The 27,995-nt window shown below is 41.2% G+C and overlaps 1 protein-coding gene across 2 annotated transcripts in view; it reads right to left on the bottom strand.

Annotated features, from left to right (window-relative positions):
* Positions 1 to 27,674, bottom strand: part of LOC132108085 (potassium voltage-gated channel subfamily KQT member 1-like) — a 34,944-nt gene extending 7,270 nt beyond the window's left edge. For both annotated transcript variants that reach the window (XM_059514611.1, XM_059514621.1), the window contains exons 1-12: positions 27,195 to 27,674; positions 22,652 to 22,742; positions 16,970 to 17,096; positions 16,805 to 16,883; positions 16,596 to 16,692; positions 15,279 to 15,419; positions 15,054 to 15,164; positions 14,872 to 14,967; positions 14,663 to 14,764; positions 14,104 to 14,242; positions 13,384 to 13,437; positions 13,166 to 13,292 (exon numbers count right to left, since the gene is read on the bottom strand). In XM_059514611.1, the coding sequence (XP_059370594.1) occupies positions 13,166 to 13,292; positions 13,384 to 13,437; positions 14,104 to 14,242; positions 14,663 to 14,764; positions 14,872 to 14,967; positions 15,054 to 15,164; positions 15,279 to 15,419; positions 16,596 to 16,692; positions 16,805 to 16,883; positions 16,970 to 17,096; positions 22,652 to 22,742; positions 27,195 to 27,490 (1,460 nt within the window). In that variant the 5' untranslated portion in view covers positions 27,491 to 27,674. The remainder of the gene's footprint in view (positions 1 to 13,165; positions 13,293 to 13,383; positions 13,438 to 14,103; positions 14,243 to 14,662; positions 14,765 to 14,871; positions 14,968 to 15,053; positions 15,165 to 15,278; positions 15,420 to 16,595; positions 16,693 to 16,804; positions 16,884 to 16,969; positions 17,097 to 22,651; positions 22,743 to 27,194) is intronic.
* Between the last annotated feature and the right edge of the window lie 321 nt (positions 27,675 to 27,995).

The following is a 27,995-nucleotide window of genomic DNA, read 5'->3' as shown; positions in this document are numbered from 1 at the left end:
TGCTCCAGGCAACTGACAATTTACTGCTCTTTGGTGCCGCACTCTAAACTTCAACCAGCGTCCCTCTGGGTTATACTGCCAGTGGTTAAATAGCAAGCCTTCATAGCTTTGAGCGTTATCATACCCACAGCAATGCAAATGTGTGCTAAGTTAAAGGAGGAACGTGGAGGAAAGGAGGTAATGGAAGATTTCAGATAACAAAATCTGATTCTATTTTGCATACTTAGTATAACTTAGTTTATGATTTATTTCCATGCATATATAAATGCTTGGGAACGGCTACACATTATAATTATGATAAATTTAGGTAATCAAAACTAGTGTACCAAAAAATAGAAGTTTGGAGTTATGCTGTAAATAACAAAGTTTTGATTTAACAATTGTATATTATTGACTCTTCACTTGTTTACTGCTTTTTCTTCACTCTCCAGTCCAACTTATCTATCTTAAAAATAAATCAGTAAAATCAAAATGTGAATTTTGTGAAGAAACTAGTATTGGCACATTACATATTTGTCAAATCTGAACTAATTTCAAGCATATAAATATTGAAATATCACATTTAAATGTTACAACCCCTAAAGGTTCATTAGACCATGAGAAACATTCAGGCAAGTATGTGGAAACCTTTATACATACACTACCATTCAAAGGTTGGATGGTAATTTTATTTATTTATTTATAATGTTTTTAAAATAATATATATATAATATATAATATAATATAATATATTTCTGTAATGGCAAAGTTGAATTTTCAGCAGGCAATTTTCTGTATTTAGTCTCACTGATCCTTCAGAAATCATTCTAATGAAATTATTCAAGAAACATGAATGAATAGAAAGCTCAAAAGAGCAGCATTTACTTAAAATAGAAATATTTTGTAACAATGTAAAAGTCTTTATAGTCAGAATAAAAGTGATAAAAATTAACTTATAAAAAAAGTACTGACACCAAACTTTTTAACAGTAGTGTATAAAGTCATATTTATACACATATAAAAGCAAATGCATTAAGAAATATCTAATTCAGGTTTACATCATGTCAAGTGCTGAAAGACTCAGTGTGATATGCATCCCAGAGATCAATATGGTAGGAAGATCATATTTTGGTGGACATTATTTGAAACTACAGAATCCAAATAGATAAGCTGAAGTGGGAATCTGCCAGCGGTCTGTACAGAGTCCAGGAATCATTCCTCCCTGGGTGTTTGTCATTCCAGTGGAGCATGCAAACACAACAGAGAGAGAGCGAGAGAGGGAGAGGTGTGGGACAGAGATGGAACATGGGAACCATCCCATCTGTCCCTGAGGCAGTGCCACTTCCTCTCTCCAGTCATGGTTACCAGCATAGCAACGCTGGTCTCATGACCTCAGCAGGGTCACCATCTGCCTCTAGTGCTGGCACAAAGCCTGGCTAATGGCGAACACTGGTGGAGACCGACGCAAAGGGAGAAAGACTCCCACCATTACAGAGAGGGAGAGAAAGAAAGAAAATGATGGAGAGAGACAGACAGATAAGGAGAGAAAGAGAAAAGGAGGCGATCATGTGATCAAATCTCTCTTTCATTCCCAATCCGTTTTTTTTTTATTTGTATTTTTTTATTGAGCCTGCTAAACAACAGCAGCCAGATGTGAAAGAAACTGCATATCCACTGGAGGACCATCACTGGCCTGAACACACAGAGGAGTTTGTCTAGAGAGCATCCATGGTGCATTGTGTACGTTAACCTACTGAGATTGTGATTATTACAAAACAATAATTCCACAACAAACTTTTTTATCATACGGCAGAAAGAGGCTTCCATAGAAATGACAAAAGGATGACAGAATTTTTTTTTTGGAAGATCTTTAAGGCATTGGTTTTACTTATTAATGCACAGATCACAAATGAAAATGTATATCATAAACCAAAAATCAACCCATTTTGTGCAGTTTTATAATGGTCAAAAGACAAGCCAGTCAAAAGCTGCCATATATTTTAGAAGCAAGCTGAAGATCTGAGTTTGCGTGCTAGTTCATGTAAATAACAAGTGATGTTGTACTTGCGACAAAGGCTGTCATAATTGCACCAAATAAAGATCAAAGAAGTGCATCATGGGACAGGAAATAAACACACCATTAGTACCATCAACACTTCAGGCCAAAGGCTCAAACTCCCCACCTCCAAGTAACTTTAACGGGTGTGTTCAACAACATTAGGTCTGTGGAGGTGTTCTCAGCTTGGCCTCTATATGCAATGTTGAACAATGACATCCACCCTTCTGTGCATCTAACCCTCATTAGTAGCAGCTAGATGAGAGAACAGCTGAACCAAGACTAGTGTACGCTCCTTAGGGCAACGTATGTGTCAATTGTAATCAATTTAGTTGAACTTATTTGATTTTGGGGTAGGTCGGGAAAGAATTCAAATGGAAAGGAGATGCTTAATAGAGATGAGGACATATTACTGACTAAATTAGGTCTTATAAGAACTGCAAAAAAAAAAAAAACACTAAATCTGCAGGGGTGATAGAAATTTAGTGGCATTTTATTTTGATTGTGTGTCTAAGGTAGGAAAAGTAGCCTGTTATTTGACCTCCCTCTGCTAATCTGAGTGTAATTAAACGTAGATAAACAGGAAACATTTCAATCTTCACTCTAATCTTATCACTGGAAAGCATCCATGTACACACTCTCTCTCTCTCTCTCTCTCTCTCTCTCCCTCTCTCTTTCTTTCACCAACATGGCCTCAAGTGGTACTGCAAAGGACAAACTCAATCAGACAGATCTGCGAATAAACGAATAAACCATGCTAAATTACAGATGGCTAACAATAAATGTATGTCCAACACATAAATATAGTTTATTTACATAGAAAGAGATTTGTGAAGGTAAGTAGTCACTACCTATCTATTGTCCTAATTCTAGGGATGCACCAAAATGAAAACTCTGGGCCAATACCGAAAATTGTGGATGCAGAACTGTAACCGAAAATGATTTGTAATAATTTTTTCATCAGTATCATGATTACCACAACATTGACAATGGCATGAAATGTTTCTTGAGCAACGAATCAGAATTAGAATGCATTAAAATGATTTCTGATCATGTGTCACTGAAGACTGGAGTAATGGCAATTGAATTTTTAATTATTTGAATTTCTGATCAAATTATATATAAATTGTATTAATTTTCGGCATCCGAGATTTCAGCGCGTACCTACCTAATTCATTGTATAATGGTTTCATAATGTTTTCATAATTATCATTTTCAGAGTTGGAAAATTTCATTAATTTACCTTTTTTTTTTTTTTTTGCAGAAGCTTTTATTCACTGTGGCACTGAAGACTGGAGTAATGTCTATTTTAACTGAATTTCTGATCAATTAAATACAGCTCTGGTGAGCATAACATACTTTCCCTTTCAAGGGAACTTCGAACTGCGTCCTCTGAGGGGACACTATGGGGAACACCTCGTCGTGACCCGTGTCTGAAGCATACTTTGAAAAACGCCAACGTGTTGGCCGGCGACAGCCTCTGACGTCACTACCAGCGCGACTATAAATACGCGCCCGTAGGACCCGTCAATATCTTCTTCGTCTTCAGTTGGCTGTTTTGTTTGAAGCGTGCATCTGAGAAACGACCAAGACGGTAAGAGCGATCTATTACTGTTTTCATCATGGCTTCCACTAGCAAGGCGTTTAGACAGTGTGTGCATCCGTGTCAGCGTTATCTGACACCTGATGACACACACACTCTTTGCGTCTCTTGTTTGGGCGAAGAGCACGCGCCCTCATGTCCTTGAGGGGGCGGTCTGCGTGCACTGCGAGCGTTTCTCTCTGAGAAAGCTCCACTCTCGTTTGTCTCTCTTTTCGAGGAAAGAGGGACAGCCATCTGGATCCCGCGGCTCAGGTCCCGCCGTTGCCGAGGCACGGAGGAGAATGAGCTCGTGGGGATCACAAATGGATCTCACTGAGGAGTGTAGAGAGGGACCTTCCTTTTCACACTCTCCGGCGGCGAACGAGAGCGAACTTCGGGAGGCAGATGTGGTATCATTAACCCATTCTGACACTGAAGTTAGTGCTCTGCTGGGTTCTACCCAGGAAGAGCAGGAGATGTCTGAGAGTGGTGAAGAAGCTGAGGCTGAGCCTTCTCGATCCTCCTGTCCCGCGTATGAGGAGCTGTTAGAGGTTATGGATCGCGCCACGGCAAAATTAGATTTGCCATGGAAGCGTGCCAGCAAGGTGGCGCCACGAGGTCGCCTCGCTGAGCGGTACTTGTCTGACCATAGCCCTCCAGCCCAGGTGAGCCTTCCATTCTTGCCTGACTTACATGCAGAAGTCGAAAAGGAATGGAAGAGGCCGTTTTCCTCTCGCATCCACCGGTTTCAGCATACGAGCTATGCTAATATCGAGGGCTTGCATGAGAACGGCTATGAGAGGATGCCCCCTGTAGAAGAGACGCTGGCTTGCTATCTCTCTGTTGGGCAAACGTCCTCTCTTAAATCTCCCGCTTTGCCATCTAAGCCCCTCCAAGATACATCCCGCTTAAATGGCAGGTCATACGCGGCAGCTGGTCAGGCTGTGGCTTCACTGCACACGATGGCGGTGCTCCAGGCCTACCAGGCTGACCTGCTGAAGGACCTGGATACAGGTGAGGGCCTTTCACCTGACCAGGTAGCCGAGCTGCGCCGCACCACAGACCTCTCTCTCCGAGCTACCAAGCAGGCCGCCTCCGCCATGGGCAGGTCTATGGCGGCCATGGTGGTGACGGAGAGACATCTGTGGGTGAACCTGGCTGACATCGGGAAGGAAGAAAGGGGGTTTCTTCTCGATGCTCCGGTCTCGCCTTCTGAGCTTTTTGGTACCTCCGTAGAGATGGTGGTCGGGAAGTTCAGGGAGGCAAGGGCGCGCTCAGCGGCCTTTAAATCCTTCATTCCACAAAGGTCCAGGTCCGAGCCCGAGCAACTCAGGGGTCCTGGCCCATCTCGATCTGAGGGTCGTAGAGGGGCCCAGAAGGCTAGTGTTGCGGCTCGCGCTCCTCCCCCGCCTAAGGGCAGGGGCAAGAGGAACCGCGGGTCACGGAGCGGTAAGCAGGGTCTGAGGGACGTGATTCGGACGAGGCAGCGTCCTCGCCCGGGTCAGAGCGGTAGGATGACCTAGTAGCTCCGGATGTTTTTAACCTCTGTTTTTAACCTCTGTTTTTTGTCCTCCCCTGCCTAATTCCCCTGTAGCCACCAGCTTTCCACCTGATCGAGGTTAGGTGGACGGTCTCTCACATAACAGTCTCCTTCTGGACCTATGATGTTTTGGTTGGTTCTATGTTCATAGCAACCGCCTTACTGACGGTCCGGACCAGAAGGGGGCGCCCCGCAGCTGGACTCCAGTACAGGAGGGTGGGTGAGTACGTAACCCTTGCTCTACCTGTTTATGGACGTTATGTTGCTGGTGGTTATATGTCTACTAACAATCTCTGTGAGTTTCCTTTACAGTAGCTAGGTGGCCAAAGAATTGGCACAGCACTGCAGGGAATTCCATAGATGTCCGGCCAGGTCACCCTGAGGGGCCGCCTGGCCGCTTGGCGCATCCGGGGAGGTGGTGGTTACGGCAAGAAGCTCTGTATTTACTGCCTCAGGTGATGCTCCCCTCGCCTAGAAAAGAGGGTTGGAGCTCACCGCTCCCATTCGATTCAGCGCCTCTGCGATGCTTGGGAACCTCTCTGTACACACGCTTGCCTGTGTACTTTCTCAAAACCACATAGTGGTCAGTGTGCACGTTGACGCTTTGCGCACTGTCTGAAATCCACGTAAAGTGGTAAGTGTGCACGCATGACTTTGCGCACTTTCTAAAATCCTGTACGGTAGGGGTTACGCGCTTCGCTTCGTTCCCTTTCTTGTGATGATTAGCCCTGGGTTCCATGGGCTTCATTCAACCAGTGTGTATTTGTTATACACCTCAAGCATCGCTTCCCTTAACATGAGGAGCTGGGTGGACTCCCACATACTGTGGTTATCAGGTGGTAGGCTTCATCAGGCCTCCCTGATGGTGAGCTCCCACATACTGTGGTTGCCAGGTAGTAGGCCTCACCAGGCCTCCCTGGAGATTTAGCTCCCACATACGGTGCGTCTCCACTAAATAGCATATTGTGGTTTTCAGATAGTAGGCTTCACCAGGTCTCTCTGAAGGTGAGCTCCCACGTTCGGTGGTCGCCAGGTAGTAGGCCTCACCAGGCCTCCCTGGAGATTTAGCTCCCACATACTATGCGTTTCCACGGAATAGCATATTGTGGCTTTTCCAGATAGTAGGCTTCACCAGGTCTCTCTGAAGACGAGCTCCCACATACTGTGGTTGCCAGGTAGTAGGCCTCACCAGGCCTCCCTGGAGATTTAGCTCCCACATACTATGCGTTTCTACGGAATAGCACATTGTGGTTTTCAGATAGTAGGCTTCATCAGGTCTCTCTGAAGACGAGCTCCCACATACTGTGGTTGCCAGGTAGTAGGCCTCACCAGGCCTCCCTGGAGATTTAGCTCCCACATATTGTGCGTTCCACTAAATAGCACATTGTGGTTTTCAGATAGTAGGCTTCATCAGGTCTCTCTGAAGACGAGCTCCCCCATGCTGTGGTTGCCAGGTAGTAGGCCTCACCAGGCCTCCCTGGAGATTTAGCTCCCACATACTGTGCGTTTCCTAAAAAGCGAGCTCCCGCGATTTGTGGCTGTCAGGTAGTAGGCCTCACCAGTCTGAAATCCACGTAAACTGGTAAGTGTGCACGCAAGACTCTGCGCACTTTCTGAAATCCACGTAAAGTGGTAAGTGTGCACGCAAGACTCTGCGCACTTTCTAAAATCCTGTATGGTAAGGGTTACGCGCTCCGCTTCGTTCCCTTTCTTGGGATGATTCGCCCCGGTGTTCCTTGGGCTTCATCCAACCAGCGTGTATTTGTTATACACCTCAAGCATCGCTTCCCTTAACATGAGGGGCTGGGTGGACTCCCACATATTGTGGTTGTCAGGTGGTAGGCTTCATCAGGCCTCCCTGATGGTGAGCTCCCACATACTGTGGTTGCCAGGTAGTAGGCCTCACCAGGCCTACCTGGAGATTTAGCTCCCACATACTGTGCGTTGCCTAAAAAGCGAGCTCCCGCGATTTGTGGTTGTCAGGTAGTAGGCCTCACCAGGCCTCCCTGGAGTTGAGTTCCATATTGCTTTCAGTTTCCACTGAGGTGGTTATCTGGTAACAGATAGTAGGCCTCTCTAGGCCTCTCTGTAGGTGAACTCCCACATATTGTGGTTATCAGGTAGCAGGCTTCACCGGCCTCTCTAAATGTGAGCTCCCACATACTGTGGTTGTCAGGTAACCTTTCAGTACACATGCTTGCCTGTGTACTTTCTCAAATCCACATGGTGGTCAGTGTGCACGTTAACGCTTTGCGCACTGTCTGAAATCCACGTAAACTGGTAAGTGTGCACGCAAGACTCTGCGCACTTTCTGAAATCCACGTAAAGTGGTAAGTGTGCACGCAAGACTCTGCGCCCTTTCTAAAATCCTGTATGGTAAGGGTTACGCGCTCCGCTTCGTTCCCTTTCTCGGGATGATTCGCCCCGGTGTTCCTTGGGCTTCATCCAACTGGTGTGTACTTATTGTACACCCCCAAGCCCCCTCAACTTGGGGGGGCTGTGTGGGCAATTCTCGGGTAGTTCAGCAGCGCTCCCCTTTTCTGAAAGGGTCACCTATGAGCATGCTGCTCGGAGCTCGGAGTCTTCCTCTCTTGGGAGACTGATTCCCGGTTCTTCAGAGCGCTCCAGTACCACATACTGTTTGAGACGCTCTGTGAGAGCAGGCATCCTGCTGAGGCAGGGGCTGAGGCCTCCAATTGCTCTGCTCCCGGGCCATTCTTCTACGAGCTGCTCTGACAGAGTCCCACGAGAACCCCTCCTTAGAACATTATTTTCAATCCATGTTATGGTAAGTGTGCACGGGAGTCTTTGCGCACTTTCTAAAATCCACATTGTGGTAAGTTCGCACGCTAGTCTCTGCGTTCTTTCTAAAATCCCTAGATGGTAAGGGCTTCACGCTGCTGCTTCGTGCCCTTTCTTGAGTTGGTTTAAGCCCCGTTCATCTTGGGCACCACTCCACCTAGGTATCCTCGGATACCTATCTAGAACAGGGCGCCGCTAATAGAGTGCTGTGGGGACAGCCCTTTCGGCAGGTTTTTGCGAAAGCTAGCAGTAGCCCCTGTGTGACAGGCAAAGACTTGGTAGAGGAAAGTGCCAGGCTCTTAGCCGTATCCCTTTAAAGGAATCTCTGTGATTCCAAGCCTTTAGCTCTACCCCGGGCCAGGGCCCTACAGGATAAGTTGGGTATGTAGCTTAGGCCTTTGGCCGTAAGGGATAATGTCATAAGGCAGCCGTCAGACCGTCCCAGGGGCGACTCCCGGTGAAGAGAAAAGCGGTAGAGTTGGTACTTAGTGTTTGCCATGATTCTGGTCTGCACTCCCCTCAGCATGGCGGCGTGGGTATACTGTTCCCCATAGTGTCCCCTCAGAGGACGCAGTTCGAAGTTCCCTTGAAAGGGAACGTCTCAGGTTACGAATGTAACCATGGTTCCCTGAGAGGGAACGAGACACTGCGTCCTCTAGCTCCCTGCCATGCTTCGGACGCAAGCTTCACGAAGAAGATATTGACGGGTCCTACGGGCGCGTATTTATAGTCGCGCTGGTAGTGACGTCAGAGGCTGTCGCCGGCCAACACGTTGGCGTTTTTCAAAGTATGCTTCAGACACGGGTCACGACGAGGTGTTCCCCATAGTGTCCCCTCAGAGGACGAAGTGTCTCGTTCCCTCTCAGGGAACCATGGTTACTTTCGTAACCTGAGACGTTTTTCCAAACACATTTAAAAAGGTTTTCAAACTGAAACGTTTGATTCGATTTTTACTCATCTGATTTTAAAAAGCAGCAATTGAACCATATAATCACAATGGGATGAAATTCTGTATTCAATTGTAAGTTTAGAAACTTCAACCGCATGATATAACTTACGACTCAATCATCCAAAAGGAATGGCCCGCATACTCAAACCCTCCCTAATGTTTTGTTACGTCATATGATGAATCACAGACACGTCAATTACCACAGTGTCCCCCACAGAGGCAGTGTGCGCTCTTGTGACTCGTCTCAGCGAGTCAAAGGATGAAGAGCTTTGTGTGGCAGTGTTGCGCCACAGGCTGCAGGATCATGGCACTATGGCACTAAAAGGCTCACAGGGGCCCTGTGTGTCTAAGAATAGCTCTGTGGAAGAGGAGGGGAAGAGTGCTCTGATTAGCCGCGGCCTGAGAATCACAAGGTCTAGAGGGCTCTGCTGCGCTGTACAGGACATTATCCCCAATATATCAGCTCTGTCTTCCCCTTCAAGCTCAAATACCTCAATGACATTTTAATAAGTGGTCAGCTGAGATAAGGGCCACTGAGGCAGTAATGACTGATTATAGATGACCAAAGACTGGACATTGTACGCAGGGGTAAAGGCTCGGGGGAGTCTGGGCCGCTGGCCAAAAGCCATCACACACACACATGTGCACACAAAGACGTGCGGGTTCAAGATGCTCACACACAAACGCAGCAGGGGTCCCTCTGCCTTCAGCCAAGCAAAGATCTCTTTCATCCTGAGCATCAAAGCACCAGGCGAATATAGAGTTTTAAACGTCCTTAAGAGGAGTGACACACAGCAATGCAGTCTTCACTCTGACACTGAGTCCTCTGGTGCTATACACCATGACTAAATAGCTTATGTCCCAAACTTGTGGCCTCAAATGATCCTAAACATTACAGCAGCAAAGAAACCCACAGTGTTCATTTCAACACAAGTCCTTTTACATCAACAGGGTCCTCCGAGCCTTTTGTCATATCATGTGGCCAGATAACAAAGTTACTAACTTTGCCGGGCCGTCAGAAAGAAACCTGATATGGCACGTTGACATTTCCACAAAGTGAAACGGAAATATTGGTGCTCATAGACAACAAATGTATTGTTAAGGAGGCAAATGAATGCAGGATGCAGTTGAGTTTTCATCCATTTCTTGAATATTTTCAGGGATTTGTTTTTGTCAGGGAAGGGTTAAGTTACAAAGCAAGTCAGGTTCGGAACAATAAGTGATGTTGTACTTGTGACAAAGAGAGTGAGTAAACGATCACAAAATTTTTATCTTTTGCATCAGCTATCCAAATTTCTTATGTAAAAAAAAGCACTGCTGCTGACAACCGCTGCTCGGATGGATTTGTCCGATTAGTTGTCAAAGTCAACCATGTGCAGTGTACTGTTACAAACTTCTACAACTTCAACTTCTTGCTGGGCATTTGATCTGACAGCAAATGAGAGCATCATCTGGGATGTGTTCTTTCTTGCTGAGCAACTCTCTCTCCCGCTCTGTCTGTCTTTCACTGCTTGGCTGACTCTCGCTCCATGTCCCTCGTTAGCTCTAACACACTGTAACGAAACACAATTACTGTTAAGGGGGAAGAAAAGGGGCCGTGACGGGCGAGATAAAGAAACTTGTGCTGGCAAGCCGTGCTGAAGAGGCATTAGTGAGCCAATGTTTCTATTCTATTCAGTACGCCTCACACACACCGCCACACACTCCAAATCACACAGGCATACTCTCATCACACACACTATACTCGGTCTAACAGGCAAACGTGATTCTTGTGGTGTTCTGGACCTGGGAAGTATTTCATATATTTAACCATTAAATCAAAAATACCTTCATGGTGTTACTTTAAATAAATAGTTTAGCAGTATGTTCCTCTCTTAGAAAATTCTGTATATAATGCATAATACATAAAATTTCTGTGAAATCACCAGCATGGAGATTATTGCTCTGGAAGACAAGAGTGTTTTTAACAAAAGTCACTGTTGCACTCTTTAGCCCAGAAGCCACTTACAACTAGGACCGCTTGTCAATCAGGCTATTGTTGGCGTGTGTAGATCCACAGACAATGGCTCTTTGTCTCTGCACCAGTGTAGACGGCCAGGCTTGGCCTCCGCCACTAGAAGTCCTTCTCTGTTTACCGAGAATGAATCACTCTTTTCAGCTCGGGTCTTCTTTGGTAAACCTCACACCACAGCCCTACAAGACTGCAACAGCTGATACGTGGGAGTACCAATGGGCACATTCAGATGCACCTGCGTTAACCTTGATTGCATCTTTAGACCTGTGTTGGTCTGGACGGGAGTTTATTTTATTTGATCCAGGCAGCTGTGAAAGACACCTTTGTATTTGATATGAAATAACGACTATGGCTATTTTCTACTGAACTGCTTGATTCAGAACACTTAAAGAGTCTTTAAAAGCAATAAATTCTTTATTTCCCACACCTCACTGCGCTACGAGCAATCATAACGTCTAATAGATAGTAGTGAGAGTGTGTAGGTAGTGTTGATATCCTCCAGTGTGTGTTGTAGGAGCGCAGCGGTCAGAGAGATGTTTCTGTGCATTGTTCTTTCCCCACCCCCAATGCAGCCGAACTGTTTCAGCTGCAGGCACGAGGAGGCTTTTGTGCCTCTCCCACCTCTTGAGTTAACAGCCTGGGTCAAAGGTCAGAGCAGGGTGAATTTCCTAAGGGAGAGGAGAGGAGAGGAGCAAAGTGGAGTGAAGAGGAGAAGAGAATGAGTAAGATGAGAAAAGATGAGCAGAGAGGAGAAGAGACGTTATGGTTCTGGTCTTTTTGAGTCCCCACCCTGCTCTGCTGGACATTAACAAATAAACATGTACTCACACCCACACTGAGCAGGAGAAGAAAGAGAGAGAGGGAGGGAGAGAGAGAGAGAAAAGCCAGCTGTTGCCATTGCATCTCAGTGTGAGGCGAATGAAAGCTCATTAAACTTCAAAGATCAAATGAAAGCTTGTAGGGACAAGGCTCCTTTGTAAAGAAGATGCAATATGTCTGCTAAGAATGAGGATTTAGAAAGGAATCATACTTGAGACTCTAAAAAAAATGATATCTACCTAATTAACATTCAAATTTATTTGAAGTTGCTTTGGTGGAAAGCACTAACAGTTTCCCACATGATCACATTAGTCTCAGCGTACAAGCAACATTGTGATTGTATCAATTCTGAGATTAATATCATTGGTACTTCAGCTTCAGCTCCATCAAGGTCAGTGTGTAAATACACAAGAACTGTGCAAAGAGAAGAAAACCAGTGCTACACTACAATAGCTTCCAGATTGTCTCTCAAAAGATGCATTTTCTCAGTTTGACTACCTACATCACTCTGTATGAATATAATAAACATTTAAAGCAACAATAGCATGACTTTCAGTGTTCACCAAAAGAAACTCTTGCTTTGACGTGTCGGGAGAAGGGTTTGGTCTACAAAAACACCTCCACTGCCCTCTTGTGGCTTCTCAAAATAAATAAAAGTCTGCACTGGACAAAAAAAAAAACCCTTAACACATTTGTATTTTCAGATATTTTAGAGGTTAATAGAAGCCTAAGGTTATACGCTGTAGAGTGGTGGATCCCATCACAAATGGAAAGGGGCACTCTGGATAATCAAATGGATTGTATACCCCCAACAGAGACTTGGATCATTAGATTATTCAGAGACAGGGTCACTCCATTGCTTGCAAAAGTAAATGGTTTGCAGTATACACAGGCCCTGCACTGTTCCACATGCTGAACAGCTAATGGGGCAAAGAGATTCTGATAATGACCTCCTCTCAGACCAAACACAGCCTGGGACTTAACCACTCTTCATGGGAATGCTTTGGGGCTCAGAAACATACACTGTATACTTTTTCTAGCCACGTTTTCAGTTGAGGTGGGTGGGCTCGGAAAGCTGAGATGTGTTCCAGCAGAGATAGCGCATATGTGTTAAAAGTGTTTTTACAGATATGAGCTGAGGATCTAGTGACTGCAGAGATTAGCAGGATGATTAGACCACATTTGCATTTACAGAGGCAATATTGTGAGTGTGAACCGCAGGGGTGTGCTAACTCTGACACCATCAAGCTAACACTTTTTAATTGCCCATCCACTAGATGTTGCGTGACATGTCATCCGGAAGAGTTCTGAAAGATTATAAGTAGGGAAAACTTTCTGAAACTGGAATAATTGACTGTCTGCTGTCTGTGGTTGATATATAGACTCCGTTTAAATGACTCTAAAAATGATACGTTCTTACTCACTGAGACACATGAGTGACTGGAACAAGCGAAATCTCTCGCTCCAGCTCAATTTCCATATCATCTGCGATGCTGCTGCTCCTCCGGAGTGTGGGCCGAGACTGCGTTTCCAAAATCCCAGGCTTTTTCCCTAAATACACAAATAGCAAGCACATCATTTCAGACTGAAACGGCTTTGGATTTTCCAATTTAAAAAAAGCTAAAAAGGTTTTGTTACCCACCGGGAGATGTAGAGAACTGGAAAGAGGATAGAGAGTTCCAGGATGGCACCCGCTCTGTGGGGAGAGAGATCATCACAATGCTTTCAAATGGCATGTATCAAATCAAATGATGTGCATTTCATGCCAAGTAATTATACTGTGATGGATAAGAAGTTTCAATAACACTTTAGAATAGGTAACACTTGTTAACTATTAACTACGTAGTTAATAGTATCAAATCAAATGATGTGTACCTTAATTTGCTGCTTATTAATAGTTAGTAAGGTAGTTGTTAGGTTTAGGTATTAGGGATGTAGAATAAGGTCAAGTAGAATAAGGCATTAATATGTTCTTAATTAGCACTAATACATGGCTAATATTATAGTAATATGCATGCTAATAAGCAACTAATAGGTGTTACCTATTCTAAAGTGTTACCGAAGATTCACAGACAAAGGGCATGTGGTTCAATTAAAGAGACACTATTATAACTTTTTTTCTGAAAAAAGCAATCAAAACAGACAGGCATATGGAATGGTAGTTAGCAAGTGAGTACAGACACATGTAGCAATAGACACTAACTGGAGCTCACCACATCTTCTGTGTGTGCTTGCCCCTTCTGTGAGAATGCAGAGGGGAAATGAAGGATATCAGAGGAGAGATGCTTCAAGAGCATGAAAGGTGAAAACCAGAAGAGAGGATGAAAAGGTCAAGAGTATCCTAGTTTATTGTTGGTAATACCTGACTGTTGAATACTGCACACTGTATCTGGTCCGCCGTCCTTCCCGTCATCTAAGGAGTCATAGGTTATGGAAGGTACGGTAGCAAAACTCAGTCCATCATCCTTGTCATTAATCTTCATTTTCTTCCTCATCTTCACCTGCCCAAAGAAAAAAATCCACAAGTGTTTATTTTTATTTTTATCTAAGCCCTTGAGAAACCTTAAAGGTAATACTAATTCTTTGCTGGTACTACAGTTTGAAACCAAATATATAAGCACACACATACACTTAACTAAATATAACCATTAAAACAATTAAAAAACTGAAGCCATTTAAAATTGTTTTTGAAACATACTAAAACTTCAATTAAATGTAAAATGAAAACTGAAAATGTAAAATAATAAATACTATAACGCTACATAAATAATACTAAAATAACACTCATTAGAAAAATAAGCATTAAAACATTCTGAGTAAGTACTTCTCTTTTCACATAAGTGACAATGTTTGTGCTTACTAATTTTTGTATCATGTCTGGTCTATCTGTGCTAGCATGTTTAAGTAGGTAGGTAGCCTACCTTCAATTTAGGGCTGGACACTGAGCTGCTGATGTTCCTTTTCACAAATAACTTGTAGGTGGCAGAATCACGGTTCTCTAAGGCAAAACACCTCCAGGATGCCTTCAGCAAGAGAATAGAAGAAACAGATTGACTCTGGAAAGTCTGACCATCCTCATGACTGACAAATAATAAGGAAAACTACATCTATAGGCAACAGGAAGAGACACCTGTATCAGACATGCAGCTGCAGGAATTTGCCTGTTGAAATGTTTTTGTCTCTGTTTCTGCTGCACCTTCAGAGCAAAACCGGAGCCTAGGATTCCCTGTGGGGAAATACGATCATTCTTCTCATACACTGGCCTGCTGTGCGGGGAACAAGTGTTCAGGCTATTAAATCTCTGTAACTTACAGCAGGGAGGGCAAAAAACGAGATGGCAAAGACAGAGAAACAGGATGCAATGGTCTTCCCGATCCAAGTCTGAGGGACTTTGTCTCCATAGCCAATAGTGGTTACTGTCACCTGAGCATATGTACAGAAAAGACACTGACATGCAACACCCATTACTCAACATGATCAAGTTTGTTGGTGTATTATCCTTCAATTATCCACATAACAGCCATTGTGTCGACCTACCACACCCCACCACAGAGCATCAGCATAGCTGCTGAACTCTGTGAAACCACTATCATCCACGGCATCCTTCTCTGCCAGATACACGAAGTAGGAAGAGAAGATAAGTCCAAGGAATCCGATATAAAGAGTTGTGATCAGTTCCTAGAAAGAGGAAACACTTATAATTTTACAGCCTTAAATTTTAAATGATATTTTGCAGCTTTAGCGTTGGGTAGAGATTTCCAGATTCAATTTGATTCTGATTCACATTCTCATTTTATGATAAATTGCTGTCTTTGCTAATGCTGTACATTATATAAGGTTGTATTTCATGATTCGTTCTGAACTATGTAGTAATAGTTTCCACTAGTATCTTTTTATTTACTAAAAACACACTAATCTAATTCACTAAAATGTCTCATAAGAGCCATTTGTCCATGAATTAGAATACACTTGTTGGATAGTAGCCAATGTTCTTTTTTTTAGGCAGATCTCGCAAAGACATCTCATTAGAAAGATGTTCATTGCCAATATATAGTGGGACACCATCTGTAACCTGTCACATTCATATAATTCAGACTGCAAACTTTTTGTGGTAAAATATGAATCCTTTTGGAATCACTTAAAAGTCTCGCTGCTCACTTGTTGTACAGGAAACACTGATAATGAATTTATGAAAATATTAATTAACAACAAGCCACAGGTTACCTTCAATGGTACACCGTTACATCTGCAGGAGACGAACTCTGTACAAATATATTTTCAAGCAGCTACTGATAACATGCATAGAGTGAACAGGATTTTGTGAATCAATATTAGGACCGTTCAAATGAAGATCATGTTTAATTGGAAAACAAGAGTCTCTTGTTGGTTCTAATAAGAACTTTCAATTTTAAGAGTGCCAAAACTGCTAAAACACTGGCATGTTAATAGACTGCTGTTCAGGGTAAAGGATCCTTTTTACAGTGTGTGATTCCACATTTCCACGAGAATTAACATTGTCAATAGAATAGTTTTTACATTATTATTTTTAAAAGTCAAATATTAAATATAAAAAAATGATAAAAACACTTCTGAGAGGGGATAACCGTAAACATATAAACTTATTTCTTCTGACTGTCCTACATGTCCCTATATTTTTTTCTTAATTGAAAAGTCATTAACAACAGATTTTTTTTGAGTGCTGTTGGACCAATGTGAATGCAGAAAAAAAAAAAGATTTAGCCTAATGCTTCAGCTTACTGAGTACCTCCATAGAAGTTCAAAAACCTTTAGCATCATTCCAAACCCAAAATTAAAAAAATATATATATATACATATATATATATACATATATACCTGGCGATGTACGAAGACTACTGATCCAAGCAGCCTCCAGGTTCCTCCCTGTCGATCCACATGCAGCATTCGCAGGATTTGAAGAAAGCGGACTCCTCTGTAACAAATCATCATGTCATGGCTTCGATTGCAAAAGAATTACATTACAGTACACTACATTACATTACATTACAAGTCAATTAGCTAAGTCAAGACAATTTTAACCTTACCTGACAGTAGAGGTGGCAAAGACCTGACCTTTAGAGCCAAATGCCAATACAACAATAGAGGCCACCACCACAATCAGGTCTAGAACAAGAAAAACATGTAGGCATGCCAATAACAACTACCAGAAAATACACAAAGAAAATTTGAAAATTAATTTACACACTCACCGATCACAGAAATGGGCTTTCGGGCAAAGCGAAGCCTGCCCAGAATTCCCACATATTTACTCCGGCATCCAGCTGACCACAGACGTACTGCATACTCCAGACCAAAGAAAAGTACCAGCACTAATTCCTGCAGAATGAAAGAGACCGACACACTATGCTTTCACAAAAGAGCACATATATTAGTGATATTATGTGCTCATGACAATGAGAAATGATTATGGCTGAGACATAATGTAAGATTTACTAGAACATAATGTAAGTATAAAGAGCTAATTGAGTTGACAGAGGCATAATGTACAATGCTGTGCTATAATATAACTCTGAAAGTATAGGGAGGTAATTTATTTGAGCGATGAGACGTCTACTTAACAATTCTGCTTTATTATGTGGAAAATGTGAATGGCTGTCATTGTAGTGCTCTTTGGCGATCTTGATATTCCTCATGAGGAATAATAATGCCTTTTTAAAATATTTATGAGGCATGTCTAGAACAACATCCTCCACTGTGTGCTGTGCACCTATTGCAACTCAATGCTGCAATCCCATGACCGAGATATATAATGACAGCTCTATGGACAAAGAATCCATTGAATTAATTGTATTTGTTGTTTGTATGGGATAAAAGATGATAGCTGAGTAATAATTTGGTCATGCATCATTTGGAATGTAGTTTGCAATTCATAAAGCATATAATATTAATATACATGGGATGCGTGTAACAGATGCGTATTAACACTGGCACAGGGCTGTGTGAACACACAAGACGGTTGGTTCATGGTCATGGCCAACAACAGCCGTTGCCCTCGTCTCCTTCTTAAAGAAGAGAAAACAAAGGAAGGCTGAGAGTCTGCTGAGCGCAGGCCCTTTGAGAGCTGCGAGGAACCAGACATGTATGAGTTATGTGGCTGGCCGTGAAGCCCTCTGTCACATAAGCAGTCTGGAGAGCTGGATCCGGGTCTGAGAAGAGGCTAAGAAGGAGCTTGGTCAACTGCCTAGGGACGGCTGCTGGCACAAAGCCGAGAGTTCGCTTGCCTAGCCTGTCTAAAGCTCCTCCAAAAATGAAATGAAATTGCAGGCACGGCCCTAGCCTGTGGGAACAGACAGAACATGAAGTGTGAAACAGTGCACAGTAGCAGAAAAGTGAGTTGAAGCAGCTGAGGTCACAGCAGAGGAGAGAGACTGGACTGAAAGTAGGCCAACTCACTGTTTATCAAGTCAAATAGAATTGATATTTTTGATTTATCCTATCAAATAAGAAATTGAAACCTTAAAAATGCTTAATAAAATGTACTTTTGTTAGTGTTTTAAAGGTTTTTTTATGTTTTAAAATAACATAAAATATTCAAAATATTTCAGCCCTCTAATTATGTCAGATTAGCAGTTCCCACTTTGTTCACTCGATGCTGCTGGTTCCTCTACTTGCTATCTAATTAAATCTAGGCTTGTGATCACACTGACCAGCTGGCATACGAAAGGTCTGGGTGGACGGCCAGTGGGCGACGGAGGCCATGGGATCAGTTTTGTGGGGGGGTGAAGGGGGAGAGGAAACAAGACCCCAGATGCAAGGGCCTCTCTCAGTTACCATGGCGATAAGATATCCCATCCAGAACGCAGCTGGAATGCAGTCACCAAAATGAGCAGAGAAAGGGTTCACTGTAATAACAGCAAGGGTCAGCTGACCCTTGTCCTGTATCTTATAAGATTACATCAAATATTAAAAATTGACTTACTATGAGCTTGTGACTTGGCATTGAGTGACTTCTGCTGCTCTAGCTTTTTATGCTCTAGCCAAAGCAAGCAAATTAATCCGATAATAAATAATAGACGTAGCATTAACTAACACTTCACACACTTGAAAAGAAAGACACAAAGCAAATCTGTTACTGATGTGACACTGTGCAAACCTTTAGGGAATTAGTGAGGAATTAATGAGCTCTTACGTGGATAGTTCAACAAAAAAAAGAAAATTCTGTCATCATTTACTCATCCTCATACCATTAAAAACATGTATGACTTTATTTCATCGAGGGAAAACAAAAGATGTTATTCTGAAGAACGGGAGACAAAAAAAGACCTTTTCTCAGACTATCTTCTTTTATGTTCCTCAAAAGAACTCAAGGTTATGCAGGTTTTGAATGATGAGTAAATGATAACAGAATTTTATTTTTGAGGGTGAAATATTTAACTCTTTAACTCATCTGACTGGAAGGTCACACATTAAAACGCTGTTTGAGAAGTTACACAGATTTATCTGTATCTCCCTAAGGTTCTTCAGTCCTGTCACACACAATAGAAAAGCATTAGCTCCTGTGTTGGGGGAGGGGGGACTGACTGGATAGTGTCGTTTCAGAGCAAACTGGATGAAGGTGATTTGTCCCAACACCCCAAACATCACCAGCATTAGAGACAAACATTTAAAAACTCCAGGGGTTAGCCTTTCACTTCATAACAGGGAACATCACTTCAGGTGAATAATCTCACCTCATCCCTAATCGCTGCGGGACATCGTCTGGAAAGATAAAATGCACTGGATAATGTTTAGTTTCTATTCGCTGTACGAATCACAAAAAGCCTAAAAGCTCTTTTGACCAAGGGTTAAAACATTACTGCAAGACTGCTCGAATACAGCAATAAATGGTCATTGCGCATTCATGGTGGTTTCAGATAGGAAACATTTCATCATGATATAGGCTTTTGTTCATTTACAGTTTTATTAGCCATTCATGAGGGGCCTCATTCATGGTGGGCTCTCACTGACAAAGAGAGAGACATCTGTGTTTTGTCCAATTAAGGGAGTGTTCTTTCTGTAGCTGATAATTGCCTGGAAAGGGGTTAGCAGCACCTCGTGGCAGGACTACTGTCCTTGCAACACCTCAAGACAGAGCTTGATGATGTGTTATCACACTTAGCATATGGAGGACGTTTGGCGACAGCTATGACGCTTCATATGGGCCAGGGGGAAGCATGTGAGATCACAATCCTTGGGTGTGGGATCTCTCAAGGCGCGTGGTGTCAGCACAGTATAGTGTCCTGTGTGACTTCCAGCACCCGTGTGTGGCGTGACGTCCTGTGTGACTTCTTCCGCCTTCAGCTGTTGATCAGGGAATGATCAACCACTGAGGCTTCACTCCAGAAGTGTGACACACACAATAGTCTTTTTTTCTCACAGAATAGGCTCAGTTAATAAGTGTCAGCGGCATGTGTGTGGCTATAAGTAGTGCTAATGTGCAGTAGCTCTCTCTGCTCATGGTGAAACAATACCATCCTAATCTGGATTAACAGGGCCTATCAAGACTATTAGTGGCGGACACTGGAAAAAGACTTAAACAATTGATTTTAAGTTAATGATTAATCTGCACTTAGTAAGATTTGCCTGACAAGTTTAAGTTAATTTACATAATCACTTACTCACAATAAAAAAAGAGAATCTGGGATCTTAACTATGATATCCTACATATGCTAAACCAGTAGCAGAACATTAAATGTTATATCTATTAAGTAAAAAATTATATATATATATATATATAGTGACTTTTGTTTTTCAAATTTTTTTCTGAATTAATTTCTGAATTTAGATTTTCATTGTGGGACATAATCCTGAAAAACCCCATAAAATAGGAAATTATATCATAGAGAGGACACATGCAGACCCTCGTGACAGTGGGTAAAATAAATATCAGATACTTTGACCTTTTTATGCTGTGTGTTCTTAAAAATACAATTTTAATTTGAAAACATATACTTTAAAATATATATTTAAACAATAAGTACTTTTTATTCATGATATCAGGACAGTTTATGGCCCAGAATAAATATTAATATTAAATAATAGTACATAATAGTATATATATATATGTACTAAAATGTGTACTCTAACATGCTTCATAATATGAATACAAAGAGTACTTGGATTATTTCTCTTGTTTATCATGGACACTCTTATATATCTGTGACCCATAAACATTAAAGTGTTTTAAAAACTTTTGATTGTGGCTTAGCGTGCATTTTGAACGTCATGAAAAGAGGGCAAGTCTGCTTTTGTTTGCCCCAACAGCTGTGAGACGCAATGTAGAGGGCCGTGTCTCATTAAAATAGAGTAGGAAATTGGGGGTAGGGATGACATGGCGGTTGGGTCTAAGGGAACACTTCAGCCCTTAAAACAATGGTTCTACTTCCTGTGAGAACACCCTTCTCCCTTAAATTAGTCTAGCATCAACCCATGCTAAAAGTATGCGGTTCGATTTTTGATGGTTACCCTTAACAAGCAATAGACAACACCTGTTGTGAGCTTGGTTAAGAAAAGCTGTTGTAGCCAGATTGCTAATCCAAGAGGGCCTTTTCTCCATCAAGCCCTAGATGGTGGAATTAACTTGTGATGCTAGGCATAGGCTAATGAACACAATGCATAGATTTAATCCCATTAGCCGGTGGTCGGGTTGACCTCTGACGTGCAGTCACCACGTTATAATCTTCCCATTTTTCCGCTGGCCTTAGACAATTGATTCTCTTTTGTCTCTGTTCCTCGACCTGTAAACAGGCAGCCTAAGCTTGCAAACAGGCATATTGCATGCCGGGGAATATTAACTAATCTAGACATATGGCATTGAGGCTCTGGACCTTTGACACAAAAGCTAGCTATTGTTTTTGTAGATGGTATTGATTATGTTCATGTTTAACAGCCTCTGTCAGGAGGAAATGCTTCGATGAGCACATTAATTACTTGACAGACTGTGATCTGAATATTGATAAATACAAAGTCTCAGAAGCGCTAACAAGGCCTGAAGCAATTAATGCTTAACAGAAACACTGCCATAGATTATTGAACAAAGTAAACAGAATGATTTAAGAGTGCCAGCTCAAGCTGCCATTCTAGACAACAGAACACCTTAATCTTCTGTGAACTGAGCTGCTACTCTGATATAGACTTACTTTGTGGTGTCAGTTACACAATATTTGAGAGAGTTACAGTCCTCAAATTCATCAAGACAGTGGTTCTCAAAATGAAAGGAAAAAGAGGAAGGACCAAGTTCTTAAATGATATTCACTTTTGCACATTTAAATCTGCTTCTTCTTCTAATGGTGTTGACAGGCCAGTTTTAAATGGCAGAGAGAAAGATTATCAGTGAATAACAACTCTTCCTCACAACATAGTAGACCTGGATTATAGGGAACAGATTTTTTGGATGGACTTTCCCTTTAATGTTGATTAATGTTTGATTAATTACATGAGTGTTTCTTTTTCCTACATTTGATGGGGGCAAAGATTGTTCTAGTTTCAAAAAAGGGCATTACCAAAAAATGTAAAGCCACCAAATAAAAACATGAAAAGAGATAAACTGCTGCCCTCTGCTGGACAAAACCAAGGGAAGTGAACACTATGGAGAACATGTTAAACGATGAGTTGCATGCAAATGTGAACATTTCCAATGCCATCTTTAAAAACACAAGCTTGCTGTTGGGTCAGAGTTCCAGAGCCTCATGCCACACATCCAGTGTAGTCAATGAACCCTATGCATTATGAATGTTTGCTACTTATGCTGCCTGTTTACAGGTTGAGAAACAGACAAAAAAGATGCAATCATCCAAGTCCACTGGGTATTATAGATATTATTAAGAAGCAGAATGATTTAGATTCAATTAAAAATACTTAACATACTGTAAGTCTAAAACAGTAAGACTCACCACCCAGAATAGTGTTTTATTAGCCAGTGTTTGATACTCATCAATGGTGGACAGCACACTGAGGATCAGGCAAGAAAGCACAATGAGGAATCTGCGGAAAGGAAGACATGTCATTTTAACAACAACAACAAAATATTTCAGAATGTTCAGAGGATATTAGCCTATTCTAAGAATTCCGATTTTTTTTGAGAGAGAGAGAGAGAGAGAGAAACAAAAATATATTTGTATGGTGCAGATTGACTTCTAAGCCCTGAAACAGCACTGTAAGTTAAAACACATCACAGCAAGGTCATCTTGAACTCTCGGTCAAAACCAGCAAAGGCTTTGCTGTAACTCCTGAGACAAAAGAAAAAAGTTCTTCTTTTGGAGAGAAAAGAGAGCTTGTTCACACACAACTATGAAATTAATCTGAAAGAACAAATTATATAAACAACATAATTCCTCAGGTGCTTTAAATATGTTTGCTAATTTGTTTTACCAAAGCAATCAAATTGTCCAACAGCATATGAAGGAGAGCACAAAACAGCTTTTTGTTACATAAAGATATGAAAGCCATTTGCTGATTCAATTAAGAGGAAATTTGATCTTGTAATTAAAAAATGTTTATTAAAGTAATCTGAACTGCATGCTGTTAACAAGCAGCAATAGCACAACATCAAGTACACTACTGGTTGGTCTAATTTGTAAATGCTATTTCTCTCAGTGTTTGTTTTTGGCAGTGATGCTTAACCCATTACAACAGCTCTATCAGCTCAATAATTCATCAGCCTGATTGCATTAACAATAAAAATTGAAACACCAAGAGGTATGAAACCCAGCTGCCACAGTCAAACAGTGCCCAGCTGTTGCCTGTCATCACAAATGCAGAGGGAGTGGCCAGAAATGTAAGTAAACATATAAACATAACCTTGCAAGCAGTCTGTGAGAGAAGTTAAATGTCAATAAACATGCCAGAGGCTACCATGCAATGCAGAGAATAATTGATCTACCAATCCATGGCGGTTAGTTAAGCATAATAAACACAGCAAACAATTGTGTTGCTTACATCAATAATAGGGAAAAACAACAGAAAATAATCAGAGCAATGAGAAATAGTATTTTGATGAGTGGAGCTAAACAGAATCAAATATGCATCAGGTTATTTAAACTATTCATACCTGCAGAAACCACTGAAATGTATAGTATTTAACTAACTGAAAAAGAAAGGCTGAGGCAGAAACAATGCAACAGACAGAATCAATATATGTGTGTGGAAACATTGCTAAACACTGATCAAAATCAGTCACCACTGATTCAAATGCTAAAATAAGGACCTAAAATGGGTGCATCCACTGTTGTTAACGACAGGTGGAGACAATACAATAGCTGTAGTAGGGGTTTGCAAACTAGTATTTATCAAATCTATCAAATTCAGAATGCCTTTTAAATACCAATTCAATTCCAGTTTAATTTAAATTCAGTTCTTGAATGAAGAAATCCATGAAACCATTTTTAACCAGAAAAGTCAAATTTGTCAATACAAATTAAAAAATTTGTCTTAATAAAGCCTTGTTTGAAAGTTACAAATTGATTTAAAGTCATGAACTGAGAAATCAAATTTCCCTTGATCTTTGACGTATAACAGATCAATATAAAAAAAAAAATTAAACAAAAAAAAACCTTCCTGTAAGTTTCAGATCTCAAACCTTTCTCAGTAGTTTAAAAATATTTTATTGAAACCAAGCTTTATAATGTGCCACTTTATGTTGTAGTAGTGTTGCTAAGCACTGCCTCTTCAGGAGAAGATCAATGCCTGCTTCTACAGCACTGCCTCTTTAGCCCCGCCTCTTTCATTTCATGAATCAGTTTCTCTTTCAGGTCAGAAGTGGTGCGAACGCTTGTATGTCAGAAATAGCCAGTTTACTGTCTGGGATTTGTTGTGTCAATCCATGCCACATCCAGTGTAGACAGAATCGCTGATTAAAATGGGTTCTGTTGTCTAGTTGTGTTGTGCCGCTCGCACAGTGCTGAGTCTGACTAGTGTGTATTCAACAGTATGTCACAACACGTAAGTGCATTTGGATGGGTTAATGCAGAGCACAAACTCTGAGTATGGGTCACCATACTTGGCCACACGTCACTTCATTCTTCACAAGGGAGAGCAAATGTGCTTTTACCACTATTGCATTATCTGCTCCAAAATATTTTATATATACTGAGTAGTTATATGTTTTTAACCCAAATGACCCATGTTATTTTCAGAGAACGCCACAGCAGCGTCCATCTGTTACATCATTTTAATAAGCATAACTGTAAGCCAATCACAGCAGTGGGCATTTACTTGTGAGCCTCGAATGCACCTTGCCTGTAAAAACAGACCATTCTGCAGCGATACTTAAAAACAGGATAGAAAATAGATAATAGATAGTTAGAGCAACAGACAGACAAATAGTAACACAAACAGAAAAACAGACAGGCAAACAGTTATACATAATGACAGACAGGCAGAAAAATAATGACACAGACAGACACATAGATAGATAGATAGATAGATAGATAGATAGATAGATAGATAGATAGATAGATAGATAGATAGATAGATAGATAGATAGATAGATAGATAGATAGATAGATAGATAGATAGATAGATAGATAGAACATACACTGCCTCCTACACTTACACAACAGAAGAACGCTTCCGTATTCAGGCGATACTCTTCACTTTTCTGTTCCAGCTAACAGTGTGGTCGACTACTGCTCAAGGCCCTGGGCTAGTAAGGCAACAGGTGGGTATGAATTATGCACTGATGAGCCCAGAGAGCCCAGCTGTGCCCTTAAGCGATGCAATTAACCTCAATGTCCTCTGTAGGGACCATCACAATATAAGTATACTATAAATCACAATAAATCGCATGTGCTACATCACAAGCCACCAGTTAATTACAGACTAACCTCCAACCCTCTGCCTCATGCTCATCATTCTTACCAATGCATTTAACCATGATTCAGTCAAACGATCTATGACTAGTGAAGCTGTTAACAGTTTCTGTACGGCGATGCTACACCCTCACAGTCAGATTCCCATGTTCTCCTGGCAGCTCTGCCCAACACCACTGAGTCAAAGGGTTACCAAGCCCACAGGGCCCCTGCCGAACAGAGTCACCTCTGCAGCCAAGTTTAGCTGCCCACTATCACCTCCTCTCCTGCTAGAGATATAGACCATGAACAGTTCAATGAGTCCAGTCATACTGAGAATTACAAAATGACTACATTCTACTGCAAAGCATCCTTTCAGGTTACTCATTACACTGTAAAAAGATCTTAAAGATCAAGTAATACTAGACAGCCAAAAATGTTTTTTTTTTTTTGCATACTTAATATTCCAAATTGCATACTTAATATTCCAAAATGATCCCAAAGCAGCTTTTATATTACAATATGAAATTTGTTTTAGGAATATAGAAATGCAAGGCTTAGCAAAAAGACTGGGATAAGGACATGACAGCTTTTTTAATGCTTTTTCATGTGCACAAGGCCCTGCACCACAATTCTTACTGCATTTCCTGACTTTTTAAAGTCAAACCAACAAGCATTATAGGTTAGTTGATTGATGCATGTTTTGAGAAAAATAAAATAATTTACTTTGAAATAATTGGCCCTCTTCGCAGCATGATTAATTAATATGGCTGCATTATTTGACCACTTGCCATCTTTTGTCTTCTTATCCAAAGCAAATGACACTGAATTTAAACTACACCTTTGTGTCAATTCATGCATATGAAGCTATAATCTTGTGTTGCCAACATAATACTTTGCTGTTATACAGGTACAGGGACTTGCAGTTTATCATCTCGTATTCATGTAATGAGTACTGAAGGGATGTTATTAGCTCATGAAAACAAGGCTTTGCTTTCTGTACTCCCTTTTATATGCACATTACTCAAGGAAGTTGAAAAAAAAATTGAACAAAATGTAAAACCATGTATAGAAGAACTACTTACATAGACCTCTTGATAACTTCACATACCTTAATACCTTAACAAATTGTTAGAATAATGGCAGATTTTAACTCTTAACTCTTGTAACTTTTTAAGTTCCATAAATACATTTATTAATTAGTTGATCAATTCAAACATCAACAAGCTGTCAACTGTTGCAATTTGTATATATTATTTACAACTTTTTTTATTTTTCCAAGGTATCAGTTAATACAACATGTAAAGCCTTAACAGAAAAAGAAGAAGAAGAAATACATTCGAGAGTTCTATGTTGAACTCAATATAAAATTACATAACTTGTAATAAATTAACTATTTCTTGTTTTGGAAGACAATTTAGTTTCTGTATGCTGAAGCGCTGCACTGAAGGGAAGATTATTTCATGCAAAATAAAAAATGACCTTGAACAATAATCTCGCACAACACTGTACTCTCATCAAACATTTAATAAAAGCAGTGCCTTTTTCATCAGTAAACGAATTTTGAAACTACATTTCTGAATAGGAAAATATATCAATGTTGTAAACTATTTCTTATTCTCTAAAGCAATCAGAGTTAGATACTCACACTGTAAAATGATACACAAAGCATTTCCAACCCGAAGGTCTCTCCAAGAAATTATATGCACGTCCTTGTAAGAAGGATCTGGAGAGTGTGGGACGGGTGGCGCTGTACACGGACATGCGAGGATGGAGGTGAGATGCCTGGCGTTGAGTGATCACTGCCGGCTCCGCGGACGCCGGGGAACTCCTGCCGAACCGCACACTGTCATTTCGCATGTGCACAACTTCACTCATCTCCAGTTCTGAAGGTCCAATAGTCCACGAAGCCTCTGTCGCTGTACTGTGAGGTGGAGAGCTCATGCTGCTTCTGAGAGGACACTTTCACGCCTGATCTCTCACCCAATTCAAAACTAATCCAACTTTGGATGGGACGGACACAGATGACTTGGTTTAGTTTGGTTTTATCATCTGCTTCTCCTGCGCTCAAAAAAAGTATAAAGCACTTTTTGCATGGCTTCATTCGTGTTTCAGGAGCAGCAGCATCTAAGAGTGAAGTGCAGCTGGCAGAACAGAAGGCAGAACAACGCATCAGCAGCGGGACTTGACTGTCTACATGAACCTATACAGTACATAAATACTCATAATGCGACAGTGAGTGACGTACCGGGAAGCACATAGTCACATGCCATTGCCAACAAAGGTAACTTTGGGAATTTATTTATTTATTTATTAATTTTATTCATTTATTAATTTTTTAAATAAGGCTAAAGTTAATATATCAACATTCTGCATGTAATAGTTAATTTCTATAAACTGAATTATATGCAATAAATTGTTTAATATTAAGAAATATACTGTATATATA

This window comes from Carassius carassius, chromosome 2 (genome assembly GCF_963082965.1).
Source record: "Carassius carassius chromosome 2, fCarCar2.1, whole genome shotgun sequence".
Classification (NCBI taxonomy): Eukaryota; Metazoa; Chordata; class Actinopteri; order Cypriniformes; family Cyprinidae; genus Carassius; species Carassius carassius.
Note: the sequence above shows the minus strand (reverse complement) of the source record. Positions and strands in the feature narration are given on the sequence as shown.